Source organism: Aulonocara stuartgranti (genome assembly GCF_965226115.1).
Source record: "Aulonocara stuartgranti genome assembly, chromosome: 17".
Classification (NCBI taxonomy): Eukaryota; Metazoa; Chordata; class Actinopteri; order Cichliformes; family Cichlidae; genus Aulonocara; species Aulonocara stuartgranti.
The window spans coordinates 33651457-33666185 of record NC_138953.1 but is presented as its reverse complement, the minus strand read 5'-3'; the positions used below and the strand labels follow the sequence as shown (position 1 = coordinate 33666185).

Sequence of the window (14729 nt, the reverse complement as noted above, 5' to 3'; positions counted from 1 at the left end):
TCTTTTATTCTCTGTAGAAAGCGGCGCTCGGGGTGGCACTGAAGTTAGCCATCTAAACTGGCGCAGGCCTATTGTCATGTTAAACATGGCACCACACACCGTCATGTTACTTCTAATTACCTCATTTCAGAGTGGAACAATGGGCCTGTACGGGATCCTATAGATAATTATCCCAGTATAGAAATATTATCATCTAAATAAAACAGTGCTGAAGTTGATACTGTAATTATCATCCTCTGAAATTTTGATCATGGTGAAAATGAATTTCGCTTGCTGCCTTCTTCGGGCTTGAAATATTGTATGGATTTTAAAGTTGGCTTGTCATCTCTTCTCCTCCACCGCCAGGCACCTAAACAGCGAGCACGCCCTCGACGATCGGAGCACGGCTCAGTGTAGAGTCCAGATGCAGGTCGTACAGCAGCTAGAAATACAGGTACGTTTTCTTTCTGATAATAAAGGATAAAAAACGGGGGGAAGAAGTCTCACATATTGTTTTATTTTACAATACTGAACTTAACTCGTGAATCAGCCGTTCAAAACTTTATGTTCTGAAAGTTGCGTGTGTGAGAGGAAGGCCATATTGTGGTCTGCTTAATACTTCCAGACAAGCAGGACCTGCTGAATTCAACAAAGCCACTAAACAAAGGAATCCTCGGGCCTTACAACCAAAGTCATTATGGCTGTTTTAATTGAATTAAGCGTATGCTTTATTTTCTCTTCCTTTCTTTTTCTTTCCAATTAATAGCAAACGCATCTCTCCTACTCTGCTGTGTTAATTAACTGCACTTTGCACCTGAAGAAAGCTCAAAAGGAGGGAACTATTTTCAGTAGGTGGAGCGTGACCTTATTAAGAAGTCATGCTGGCTAGATAACGAGAGCGCTGATTGAGCGACATTATTACTCAGCACTGCCAACAAGCGCTGCTTTTCCTTTAGAAACAAATATTTCAAACTGGGTACAAACTCAGTGCCAGCTGAAACAGTCAGTCTGCTAGGTGGTTTCTTTATGGTGGTTCGTTACGACTTGAGCAGTTCTCCCCAGCGAATGAAGGTAGTTTTATTAATCAGCTCCTTTGTGCTAAAAAATAATAATAATTGAGGGTATACAGTGTAAATTCTAACCCCCCCAGCCAGTCTGGGTCTGCTTAAACACAAGCATCTCTCCATCCTTTCTGGTTTGATAAATTGTTTTTTTTTAAGTAAATAAATTGTGCAAAATAGAAAAAAAAAGATCCAAGCTGTTTATCAAATATGTATTCATTTTCTGTCCAAGCTACTGAAGCTTGCTCTTTACAGTGTGACCAATTACAGTGATACACTTGTGTTGCCTGTCCTGTCTCTTGTCTTCTTTGTCTTCTCTTTCATTCCTGACTCCCACCATCTCTCCTTCTCTTTTTTTTTTCTTGAGAGCCGTCACTAGTAATGAGGCCCAGCGTCTGTGTATGCGTGCACACCTACTTGCTTGTCTGTTTCTCTCCGTGTTTGATCCGTGTGTGTATGTATTAAGGGCGTGAGAGGGTTCAGGCTTTCACATGGTCCAGTCCCTGTCACTCCTTGTGAATTAGATTGATGATAGGCAATGGCTGGAGCAACTAACTGGACCAGGGAGGCGGGGCCGCCTGGCACCCTGTTTGGAAGACCTCTTCACCTCTCAGCAGCTGCTGGCTGCGCTCCATCCCCCTAACAGTGTCCACAGGACTTTGAGCAGACACTCAGGACCACCTAATTTATGGCCTCGCCAGCTTGTTACTGTCAGAGCCTCTCTGACCTAAATTCTGCTATTGACAAAAAGATGAAATGCTATTTGTTTTGCCTGACCTGTCTGCACCTTCTCCCCCAGCCCCTCGTTTTCTACTTCTTTTACCTTTCGTGCTTTCTTTTTATTCATCTCCTCTTTTTCTTTTCTGTTCTTTTTCTCTCTACCAGACAAGTCTCGTGTCTCACCTTTGTTTATTTTCATTCTTCTGTGTATTCCCTCCTCTAATGTACTCTCTTCTTCTCTTAACAGCTTTCTAAAGAACGTGAGCGTCTTCAGGCGATGATGACCCACTTGCACATGCGGCCCTCAGAACCCAAGTCATCTCCCAAACCAGTGAGTGCATATTGCTCTGGATACTGTAAACAGGCTCGGCCATGAACGCAGAAAATGAACAGTTTAACCGTGCAGCAGTTGTGCGAGTGAGTGACAGAAGATGAAAGGAGGGGAGGGGGAGGAATGGGATTTGTAATACAGAGTTACATCTGCTTCTTATCGGTTATTGTGCGCCGCGAGAGGACAATGGAGTTTGGAAGTGTATTAGATGGTGGAGCGGTGGAGTCCTTGGCTAAAACGCAGGGTCATTTCTTTGTGATAGATATAATAGCCAAAACAACCTGTTGGCTGCTGATGACTGTTTGGCTCAGTGGCTTGCAGCGGCACTCAAAAGTGAAATGGGAGAGGAGAAGACGTGTCATTTTAACAACAAACACCTGAAAATTACAGCTGAGTGCTGAAGATGATGTGGTGTTGACATAAATACCCACAGCGAAGCTGAAATTGGTTACAGAAAAAAAAGAAAATCCCAAATTGTAAACGGGGTCACCGAAGGAGGCAAATGATGCCATTCTGGATTTACTTTCTCTCGCCTTTTACTTTTAGATTGAATGAAAATAAATGCATCTCTCCTAACCAGTGTTTGAATTTGATATTAAGATGATACATTTTTGCAAACATTATTTCCTTCCAATTTCAGACGTTTTGAAATATTTGAGAGCAAAACATTGTTAGCGTGTTTCTGCTGCTTAGTAAGTGCCTATTTTCAATAGAATAATTTTCCTCATCACCTCTCATCATAGAATGTAGATAATCACAAGATAGCATAATTATCCCATAATTCCATCAGGAATCAAACTCCCTTTTTATTATTCAATCTCTCTCTGTCTCTCTTCCTCTCCCTCTCTGTAGTTTTTTTTTTAATCTTCAAAACTCCAGCAGCTTGGTTCCATCTCGTCCAATAAAGAATTTGCAGCCTATAATCCATGCCTGAATATGAATGAATGATGCTAATGAAGTATTGCATTACATAAAGCACACATGAAAGAGCAGCTAATTGCATTTGATGGTGGGGGCAATTCAGACAGAATTCCTAAACGAACAGTTAAGTTCTCAATTTTGAGGATTCCCCATTTTTTTTAAGGGGAGGTAATATGGAGATTTGTTGCAGGGAATAACATGCACAGGCGTGTTTCTGTTGCAAAAGCTAATAGATGGGACAAAAGAGAGCGTGATTGGCCGGTTTCCAATGGCAGCTCGAGTTTGCACCCAGTAGAACTGCAGATGCAAGACAGAAAATCGACCCCACAGTTTGATAAAAATGAGCACTCCACGCTGGCCTATCAGGGCTGAGAGTGAGTCCTATTTTTTCATTAGTGAAGCCCGTGGCTAACTAATACCAGATGAATACAAGACACTGGTTCACTGCCTCCAATATGACCCTATTCTACTTCATTAAATGCTACCTTTTGGCCATGCCGTAGATGGATGCGAGTCAAAGTTAGCATTTCTCTTTCTCCCAACCTTGTGTATTCAAAAGGTAACAAAGTGCTCACTTCTTCTGTTTGGCTGTAATCACTTCCACTTTGTAAAAATGGAACTCTACGCCACTAAGGCTCGAAGGCAAGGAGTCTGCAATGTTTATGTTTTAACATTATAAATATACAATACATCCCAATATTCATATACAAGGGCATTTATTTAGAATCTAGTTTGCATGTTTAGTGCACTTTTTCTGTCATACAGAACGTGAGTGTTTATCAGATACCCTGTTTAAAAAAAAATACATCAAGTTTTTCACAATTCAGGGTCTAGTAAGCACGTATGTAACAGGATGCACGGAGAAAACAACATGAAACATTTCAAATCACACACAAATTTGCACATTGCATACTTTGATGACAGCATAGCTGGCAAGGAAATGAATTGCTATTTTTATTGAAGGCGTCAGTTGTGTGTTTGTGCAGTGTGAGTCTGTCAAAAAAAAATAGTAAAACAGTGCTTAACAGTGAAAGACACAACAGGGAGCACTTGGAGTGTAATTAATGGTTTGTGTTCAGATAAAGTGATGTTTAAAACATTACCTGGTACACGCTTTAAAAAAAGTAGATAATATTAGGAGTAGCTGTACACACTTGATCCGATCTATTAAAACAGGTTAATATGTACATTATTTCCATAACCTCTAAAGTTTCTTTCTCATTCCCCGTACTCATCCCTTGTCCCAGCCCATCACTACAGCAGCTCATTATAGCTAAGTGGGGATATAATTATCATGTGAAAACCACTACATCCACCGGAGTGTCTCAAACTTGACATTTTATCGTATTTATCAACACATGCCACAAATGACCGCCGGTACCTTCTCCTCAGCCTCGCTCCTCCATCTCTCAGTGCCTTCGGCGCCCTCATTCCCTTCCGTCTTTCAAGTCACTTTTAATTCAAACTCTCGCAATGGATGCATTCCACTTGTAGATTCACAATTAAGGCAATTTGGTTTGAATATGTAACGATGTCATTACCATTCCGACTAAATTAGAGCAGAGACTAAAAGGTCAGTTAGGAATTTTCCAGTCGGTTAGAGCCTCTCACATGAGATTTGGGAAGGAAATGCAAAAGTGGTGGAAAAGCTGGACGATTAGCAAGCAGAGCTGGCAGCAGAGCCAGAGGTAAGCAGCGCTCTCCTCGCCTCTAATGTCAAAGGAGGGAAGGAGAGAAAGACGCCAAGTGCACATGTGTGTGGAGTGGCTGTCACTGTCCGTGTAAATTCATTTAAGTGTCTTTTGTATGCTCACGCAAAGAAAGAACTCAAACTCCCACTTCCTATACTTCCTCATGCACTGAAAGTCACACTGAATTAAGGACAAATAATCTATTACATTTGTAATCTTTCCTGGAGGAATATTAGCTTTCAGTTGTGTTGTTGGGTTGAATTTCTGTGATTGACTGTCCACCTACAGAGCAGTTTAGATTAGACTAAAACTCAGGCTAGGCTTTTTTGTAGGGGGAAAAATACTTGCTTTATGATTCTTCATTAGGAATCTACACTGGCACACACTGAGTCATATACCTCTGTCACACTCAAGGCACACTGATAGTATCTCAAGCCTGGCCATGAAGAAAGTTTTATTGTGTAGCGACTACTTTGTTACAGTACTGTTACTGTTTTTGTTTCAGACGCCATTCCTGAATTCTTCTCACTAACAAATTGCAGATCAGTTCAAACTAAACATAATGTAATTAGTTACTGTAGCAGTTGTTTAATGACATATGCACCACCCAGTGTTGAGATTTACAAATGCAGACAGTTTTAGTTAAAAGCAACATAATTAGTTGCAGTTTGACCCTGTGCATGGCATACTTTGTCCACGGAGTTGCTTTGATTTGCTAATAGTGTCTTCATTTAAATATATAGAATCTGAAAGTGACAGGAGAGATTTTTTTTGCACTAGAACCTTTTTGGTTACATTATTTTGGTTAGTCTAGTATTGACAAATCAGAGTTGAGTATGAAACAGTCCCATTAAACACAAAAAGCGAGAAGTAGTTGGTAGAATACAATTACAAAATCACTGGATACAGTTTGACCAAAATGTATTTTTAAAACATATTTGGGCCTGTCGATCAGATAGTAGAGTTTGCAACCTGTACACAAAGGCTGAGAACTTCAACCCATCTTCTCCCTACTTTCCGATCACCCCGTCAACTAAAACTATCCAGGAAATAAATAATTTAGCCTTCCCCTTTTGTGACATATCTCAAATCTGTTGTAAGAAAAGTTGTGGTTAGGGACTAGGGTCAGACAGCCCATGTTCACGAAAGCACTCCAACAGTGTAGAAAAAGAGTTTTGATATGCTCATTTCCTCAGTGCATAAGAATTATGGGTGGCTGCAGTGGGGTAAATGGAAAGGGAGGAAGGAAATGAGAGAGGGAGGGTGTGATAAATAGAGAGATAAAGAGAGATGGGGCCAGGATAACACGGAGGCTGATCGTTGGATAATCTTGAACAGCGTGCTCTAATTAGAATTCTTATGATACAATTTGGTGGTTGTAATTAGTGGAGATGGGCTGGCTCCTCTCCACGAGCCTTGTTAGTGGAAACACAGCTGTGTTAGAGAGGAGGAGAGCAGACACTCTGCTCTGTCAGAGAAACCACAAAATAATGCCTTCCTCCTCCTTCCCCCTTCCCCCCCTCCCCCAAGTTGTTTCTATCTCTTTCACGCTCTCCACCAATCACATTCTGTCTTCCTCCCATCGCAGCTCAACTTGGTGTCCAGCGTCACCATGTCCAAGAACCTGCCCTCGGCGTCACCCCCCAACTTACCTCAGACACCGACCACGCCCACAGCACCTATCACACCCATGGCTGCAATGCCCCACGTGCCATCGATGCTGGGAGGAGCAAACGTCCCCAGCATGGGAGCCATGCGCAGACGCCACTCGGACAAATATTCCATGCCTTTGTCGTCAGGTAGGACCAACTACTCAGCGCAGCACCTAACACAGATATCAAAATACTTCCAGTTACTGAAAAATTCAATTCCTGATTGAATTTAACATGAAGTGGCTTATTCTCATTTTTATATATTTTATATATTAGTTATTTGACATAAACTAGAATGCCACTTATCTAGTTTAGGATACGTTTCTGTTTTTATCTAATGAAAAAATTATGTTCAATACCTGGAGCTCTGGACTATTAATAGTAATTTCAACTAATCATATTCTAGCAGTTTAGCACACACACAGACATGAAAGTGAACACACACACACACACAACTGACATAAACGCATACCCACAAACCGCAGAGGCTTGTTGGTCTTACCAGTGTGAGCTGTCTGGTGGTGGGTTTATAAAAGCAAGCGTGTGTTTAATCACTCTATATGTAAATAGACAAGAACTTCCTCTGTGCATAAATATTACATGAATGTTAATTAAGTTCAAATAATGGTGGGAAAAAAAATACAATATTTATTACATTAAGACATTCAATGTGTTAAGCTTTGCATTTTAAACGGGACGTCTTTTGATGTTTATATTTACTCTCTGTGTTTAGTGTGGAGCAACATAAATTATTCAACTTGAGCCTAACTAACTACACGGATTTCATTTTATGGGATGTATTAGTGTTTAAGATCTCTCACGAGAGAGATTAATTAAAAATGCATTTTGTTAGACATGGAAAATGTTGATTTGATGTGCCCCCTTTCTCTGTCAACCCCCCTCCATCCCCATCTCCACCCCAATCCTTACCCCACCCCATTTTAATTTGATGTAACCTTGAGTAAATTCAATACCTAAAGGAATAAAATGTGCCAATTATTTCAGGTGGTGACACAGTATTTATTTTTCCAGAGATTGCCCCAAACTATGAGTTTTATAAGAACGCAGATGTCAGACCGCCATTTACTTATGCAACCCTCATAAGACAGGTGAGTGGGAAATAAATTAACTTTGCCTGATTAGATTAAAATTAATTGCTGCATGAATCGTGGCAGCTCTGCCTCTCTCCTCTCTGTCTGTTGTTGTATGCGTGTCAGTTACCTGGTCTCGTTAGTCAACCGTTATTTGATGTCATCTCATTTCAGGCTATCATGGACTCTGCTGACATGCAGTTAACACTTAATGAAATCTACAGCTGGTTCACGCGCACGTTCGCTTACTTCAGACGCAATGCTGCAACTTGGAAGGTAACCTTCATGAACACCCCTCTTCACCCTCCCGTGCACTTTCACTCCCATCACAGCAAAGCCTGCTCCTTCCTCCTGCTCAAGTCAAACACAAAACCTTAAGAAAGCATATATTTGCTCAGCACAGAGCGATTAGCACTCCTCTCCCCTTTCCTTCCAACCTCTGTCTTGAATGGAGCCCTTTTCTTCTTATTATTTATTTTTCCACCGTTCTGCCTTTTCTGTTTAGAAATGACAGGCGAAAGAATTATTCTCCCCTCAGATATCGTTTTCTAATTCGGTGCAATTAATAGCGGAGGCTTGGCGTGGAGAGGAGAGGGCTCTGACGCACTAATTATACAGCAGCCACTCCATCATCAGCACCTTTTGTTAAGAGATACACCCCTCCTCCTAGTCCCGAAAACCACCTTCTCTCGCATATCATTGGTTAATTAGGAAGAAAGATGGCTGTTTGCCTGTTAACCAGTTCTCCACTGTGTGGAGGCCAAAGATGCATGCACACAGGAACTCAATGTACACGTGAGCACATACATTGTGCCTGTGAGAGGGGTTAAGAGTGTGGAACTAAAGCAAGGGGGGCAAAGTGAGAACTGGCCTGTCATGGAGGGAGCACTCTTTATTTACCCACACAAAAGGGCCCATTTGTATATCTGTCCCTACAACTTTATTGTCCTGTCTCCCCAACACAAAGATGGTGAAAGATATTTTTCCTGCAGCACATGTTTTAAGCAGAAGTGTGCCTGTCTGCTGATAAAGAAAGCCCAATTTAAGCACCACTGTCTTCATTGCTTTCTTTTTTTGTTATTTATCCTTGGCCCCTGTATGTCATTTGTTAGCTCCCTTTAGCCTTTGTGGCTGCACAGAGGACTGGAGGGAAAACTCAACGAGCCGCTCATCAGCATGCGAGGCGCGTCGCAGCACTAGATTTAGCAAAGTGAATTAATTTGGATTTGGGATGCAAATGAGCACATGGGTGTGTGATCACCAATACAAGAGGACACGTAGTAAGATGGGTGCCCTTTTCCAGTTTGTACAGCGCGCTCCGTGTTTTGCTGCGTAGTGATGTTACGATATGTTCTCACTGGCACCAAACAACACCGCTGCCACCAACATCACCACCGCCACCAGCATCTGAACGGTTTCAAATCTTTCCTGCTCCTTTTTTAGAAAAACATCCTAATCTGCCCCACCCTGCACAAAAGCCAGTGCGATCTATTTACATCTACAGCCTTGCGCTTCCCTTTGTAAGCATTAGGGGGATGATCAGCGATCGGCCTGTCATTTGATTAATGAAGAGAATTTGTTTTTTTTTAAAAAGGGGGAAGAAGAAAGGAGAGAAATGAAAGGTAGTTTAATATCTCAGCTTGGTCTCATAAGCTCAAAAGAGGGATCTGCACCCCACACCCCACTTTTCCTTTCTCTCTCTTTTCTCTCACCCAGAAGCTTATTAGTTCTAACTATATAGCATGCATAATAAAACTGCTCATTTGCTCATTAATATTAAAATTATCATATTCAGAGCCATGGGCATTAAGATCAATCAAATCCTGGGATTTTCAGGTCAGATGCGAGATCTGCTTATGAGGTTTTTTTCTTTCTTTTTTTTCTGAATCCCTTTTTCTTGAGCAGTACACACCAAGCTAAGGGAGATGATAAATATGAGAGGCAGGGATATTAAAGCCAAGGTTATTATTTGTAGAGTCTGATGCATGTTTTAATTATGGACGTATTGTCATATTAATAAAAGAGTGCTTCTTTCTCTAGCTATTTCTTATTTAGTAATTAATGAAAACACCTTATTGTTTTCTTTTAATTTAACAGCAGCTTTGATAATAATATCGAAAAGATGATCGTGTCATTTTACCAGAGTATTTAGACATATAGAAGTCAGTTCAGCTTAATGCCCTGACTTCTGCAGGAACACGCTGTCTCTAACACACACAAACACAGGGGGCTCCTGACGACTTTTTTTTTCTCCCCCTTCCAATACTGTCATCTTTTAAGCGATGTGTCCATTAAGAACAATGCTTTTCTGGAGCAGGAAGGGTTACTGACATCACATTATCAAGGCCGGCATTACCACTTCTGTCACCACCATAAGCCATTCGCTATGCTGATTACCTCCTTTTAGCCTACTTACTCTGATTGATATGTACTGTGTGCAGGACTTGTAAGAGCATTCGCTCTCACTCAATTTTTTACTAATTAAATCAATGGTGCGTGAATGTTAAGAATTTCTTCAAAATGCAGGGGAAAAAAATCAATTTTGAAGCCTTCCTCGTCTTCATTTTTTTTCTTGATGGATAATGAATGAACATGACTCGCTTTTTTTTTTACCTCATCCCTCTGACCTGTGCGTTATTTCTCTCTGCCTCCAGAATGCTGTCCGCCACAACCTCAGCCTGCACAAGTGCTTTGTGCGCGTGGAGAATGTGAAGGGGGCAGTGTGGACAGTAGATGAGGTGGAGTACCAGAAACGCAGGTCGCAGAAGATCACGGGGTAGGTGCTCTGCTGACTCATAGATCCAGATCAGTAAAAGATTAAAAGGATCAGTGGAAACGTTGTTAAATACACTCTGCACTCTCTTATTAGCATTACATTACACATTATGTTATGAACTGATTGACTCATTTGTTGTTGTTTGTTTTGCTTACTTTTTTGTATGCAGAAGCCCATCACTTGTCAAGAATCTGCCCTCCAGTCTTGGCTATGGAACTGCACTAAATGCCAGCTTACAGGTACAGACCAAAACCTTGAGCTGGCTGCCGGTGTTACTTGATTGACAGACAGGACCACTACCTGAGTGACTGAATGATTACAGTTAATGTGCACAATAGAACTCCGTATTCATACTTCCACTTTGCATATGAGGGAGCAAGTTTTTTTTTTCTTTTTCTAGCTTGAATTACCACCTTGTTCCTTGCTTGTGAATTTCTGCACCTCTCCACTCACTCTGCTCTCTTCCAGTCTGCCATCAGACAGAGAAGGCCACCCTGTGGTTGAATCAAGGAGCAACTCTCGCTCCTTGATTCCCTTCTTTTTCCCTTCTTTCAGCAGTGGCAGCCACCCTAGATTGATAGCGGCATGTGCAAATGCAAGGGCATGTGCATTAATATTTATCTAACCTGTCATAAATGATTTGCCTTCATAGTGTACGCTGGCGAGGTGCTCATGGCAAAAACTTTAAAAATTTAATCACCGTATATAACTTTAATGCTCAGCAGGCGAAAGTGTCAAGAGTTTTTATTATTTGGAGGTAAAGTTTTGGGGGGACTTTTTTTTTTTAATAGCCACACCACACAAGGGCACAGGAATGGCAGGTGAGGGGAAGTAGTTGTCAGGAAAGTGTCACATGGGGAAAAATAGTTTCCAGCTGAACAACACTGAGCCACGGTCTTTAAATAATTACTGTGTTAAATCATAATATTCACTCTTCATACTGCCTCTAAACCACCAAAACAAGTGTGTGACAGTAAATGATTACTCCCTCTTATGCACCCAGTTATTCAGTGTTCCTGGACCTGTCTCTGTCTATTCAAGTTCTAATTCCTAATATTCCCTACTTGTCTCTTCCTCCCACAGGCTGCCCTAGCAGAGACCTCCTTGCCTTTGCTGGGAACCCCGGGGCTCATGGGCAGTGGTGCCACAGGCCCGATGGGAGGCACCTGCCACGGCCTCCTCGGCGGAGACCCGTCCGGACTGACCGCAGGAAGTCCGCCTGGCCAGTTGGGAGGGAGCCCACCGGGGTTGCTGGGTGTTAGTCCCCCAGTTACGCTGAGCGGCAGCCCCCCCATGCTGCTGCAGTCAGCCCACGAGGACCTCAACGGTTCAGTCGACCACCTGGACACCAACGGACACAGCAGCCCCAGATACTCCCCTCCAGTACACATGTAAGCTCCTGCACATAGAAGAAAATATACCTGCAAGTAATTTAACTCTTGGGGCTACTTAGACCTCTAAGAACTCAAATTTGTGCACATCATCTGCACTTTTCTCAGATTAAACACTGATCTTAAGACATTGTCAAAGATTCTTTTTAGAAAACCTAAAAGCTTTTTGAAACACAAACCACAATTCACCCCTAGTCGATCTCATTAAAAGCTGCCGGTGCTTATACTGCCCTTTACTCAGCCCATAACAGCTGCTGTGTGGATTTAAATGACAACCATTACAGCATACCTATGATGTTGCAGCATGCACACGATGGATCAGAGTTCCTATTTCATGCTTCATAATGTTAAATGTGGTGGGTATGCACTAATTTACACCTCACACATTTTTAAGAGTGCTTATCTAAGTATGCAAGCACACATTGACCCCTCCCCTTTGTACGCCTATGTTGAATTCCTTTGTTAGTTTAATTGCCTGACATTTAACCCTCTGTATCAGTATTTATTTCAGTTTTCTCTGACCCAAGGGCAGGGTTCAATTTCCAGTACGTACGATATCATAAGCAGACTTTTTCTCATCCTTTATCTTCTGCTGTAATTTGATTGTCTTTGTGCTTATACCTGAGGTGAGGCGGACGCTTGGCCAACAGTTAGTCTATAAATAGGCTCTATTACACATTTGTCTTTAATTACACCACCGTCTGCATTATAGGGGTTTAGCTGCTGTATTTTATGCAAGACTGTGCCTATTAATATTTAGCAAGTGTAGCATTAATTACTTTAAAAATCTCTCCCTTCCTCATCCCTCATTTAACGTGGCTAAGAGAAAGCGAGTGTGAGAGAGAGTGAGAGTGATTTTAAAAATTGATTTCATGTGACTTTTAGGAATGTCTGGGCTGCTGATGTCACAAAGAACTATCTGCGTAAGCACTCGCTGTGGAAAAATGAAGCACACACGGAAACAAACACAAAGAAATGATTCTTATATGATTCTCCTCCACTCTCCTTCAAAGACCATGTTGGAAACCTATCAGCTAGTCACTTCTTTAATGGATAAAAGATGCACTTCTGCTTCATGTGACTAAGTGTATCAGAGAGAACAGAGGAGTGTTTGGTTAGTCCTTAGTACCAGACATCTATACATTAATCTGTTTGGACATGTTTACCCCTCTCTGAAAGGGGGTAATAAGTGGAGCAAATCTGCCCAGCTCCAGACAGAATCCAGTGTTACCACTCCCTCAGCTCATTTAATTTTTAGTAACAGGACAGCACTTCCTTTTTCTTGCATTCTCTTTTCTCCGGCCGCACTAGCCTTGACACTTGCAAGGGTAGCTAGATTAGAAGATTAGACGCATCCATCCATCCTTCTCTTCCTCCCTCGGTCCCCGCCCGCCTTTACAAAGCCACAACAACCTCAAAATGGAAGAAATGTGTTTTTCATGAATGGCTTTTCAAAGATGTGTTTAAATAATAGAGTGGCTTGTAGCACTAAACTAAATAGTACATCACCTTGAAGGCCTTTCTCTGGAGAGGAGTCCTCAGCACAAGCAAGTCCATACAAACCTCTTCTTCTCCTAAATGTCCGAAGGTTAATGATATCTACTTAACTGCAAAGCAGGCTGGGTTTGTGCATACTGGTGTGAGCGTGTGCACGTCATGTAGTTTTGGTTCTGAATACTTATGCAGAAGTGCCACGCTGTCTAAAAACTTTATTGTATTGATTATTTCATTTCGTAAAACATGTTTTAGGTTGGAGCCGCGTAATCCGTGTCCACGTTGAGTGAGTTAGATATTTAATTGCACCAATCTTGATAACAGGATTAAAGACTGTAAACACATCTTTTTTCAATTTAAATGTCTAAATGAATGACTGGTTTTAGGTGAAACCAAGTCTATTGTTTATATTTCCACTGAAACCTTTGGCTTTGTTCAGTGTAGCCACAGGCTAAAAAGTAGTAGTGTCCTTAACACCAGTCCAAACATCTGCAAACCTCCTCGCAACAAGCCCTGAGTGATGTAGTTATTGTTCACTCAACTGATTCTGAGATGAGAGCCAATAAACGTGTCATCACACTGAGGCCCAACTCTCTTTGGTGTCTGAAATTTTGCAAACTTTTATTGCCCCTCCTTCACTACCAACCCTCCCTCCCTTCCCCAGGCTGCCTGCACTCCTCTCATACTCTATCTTCCTCACCGCACTACTTCTCCTGCTCCCCCATCGCAGCCTACCATTAGATCCATGCACTAATGATCGCATTTGTCCCGACATACCTCTGCATGATTGCAGGTGCTAATCTCCAATTGATGTGAGAGCCAGGCATCTCTAGAACCCACACACACATACACACACTCGAAGCACTGCGTATTTATTACATCGCAAAAGTCCTGCTGAGTGACTCAATAATGGCAGCTAGCTATTAAGTACTAAATGGCTCATCCACATATTTTAATAAAGTGTCACAAAGCCTGTGAACGTTATCGTCGGAGCCACACAAACATCTAATGAGGTGCATGAGAACACATTCCAGTCTGCCAGGTGATCCACGTGATGCATTCAAGTACAGACTCATTGTCATTTTCGGGAAATGGTGTTTAAAAAAAACACCATTTCTTCTTTATGAAACACTTTTTATTGTGCTCGACAAAACTAGGGATGCATCACTTCACTCGCTGTGGGCACCAGCTGAACAATGATTTGTATCTGGTGCTAGTATACAAATATAAAGTACTGATCAGCATCAGTGGACATATTAAATGTTTACAGCATGGCGTTTATGAACAGCTATAACTAATGAGTGAAAGGTGGGGTACAGCCTCACATAGTGACCTAAACATCCCTTTAAACAGCCACATTTTAGTGTCTCAGAAAGTGTTTTTGTCCAAGCACTCATGTAGAACATAAACTATTTCAGCAACAAATTTGTAACTTTCTGGCAATCAGCCCATCATTTTATCACCTTTCAACACCAGTTTTACGCTCCATCGGCAACATAAATAAATAACTTAATTTTAAAAAAATCTGTCTTTCCATGCTGTTAGCTGTTACATCGGCAGGTAAGAGGACGTGGAGGTGTTGTTGTCTTATCTCCCACCTTCTGTAAACCTGAGGCACAGAA

At 41.7% G+C, this 14729-nt stretch overlaps 1 protein-coding gene across 10 annotated transcripts in view; it reads left to right on the top strand.

Annotated features, from left to right (window-relative positions):
- Positions 1-14729, top strand: part of foxp2 (forkhead box P2) — a 104170-nt gene that overhangs the window by 84089 nt on the left and 5352 nt on the right. For 9 of the 10 annotated variants that reach the window (XM_082511398.1, XM_082511393.1, XM_082511399.1 and 6 more), the window contains 8 exons: positions 346-433; positions 2008-2091; positions 6292-6502; positions 7361-7464; positions 7621-7722; positions 10101-10222; positions 10392-10461; positions 11306-11613. In XM_082511398.1, the coding sequence (XP_082367524.1) occupies positions 346-433; positions 2008-2091; positions 6292-6502; positions 7361-7464; positions 7621-7722; positions 10101-10222; positions 10392-10461; positions 11306-11613 (1089 nt within the window). The remainder of the gene's footprint in view (positions 1-345; positions 434-2007; positions 2092-6291; positions 6503-7360; positions 7465-7620; positions 7723-10100; positions 10223-10391; positions 10462-11305; positions 11614-14729) is intronic. The other variant, XM_082511400.1, reaches the window with a different exon arrangement.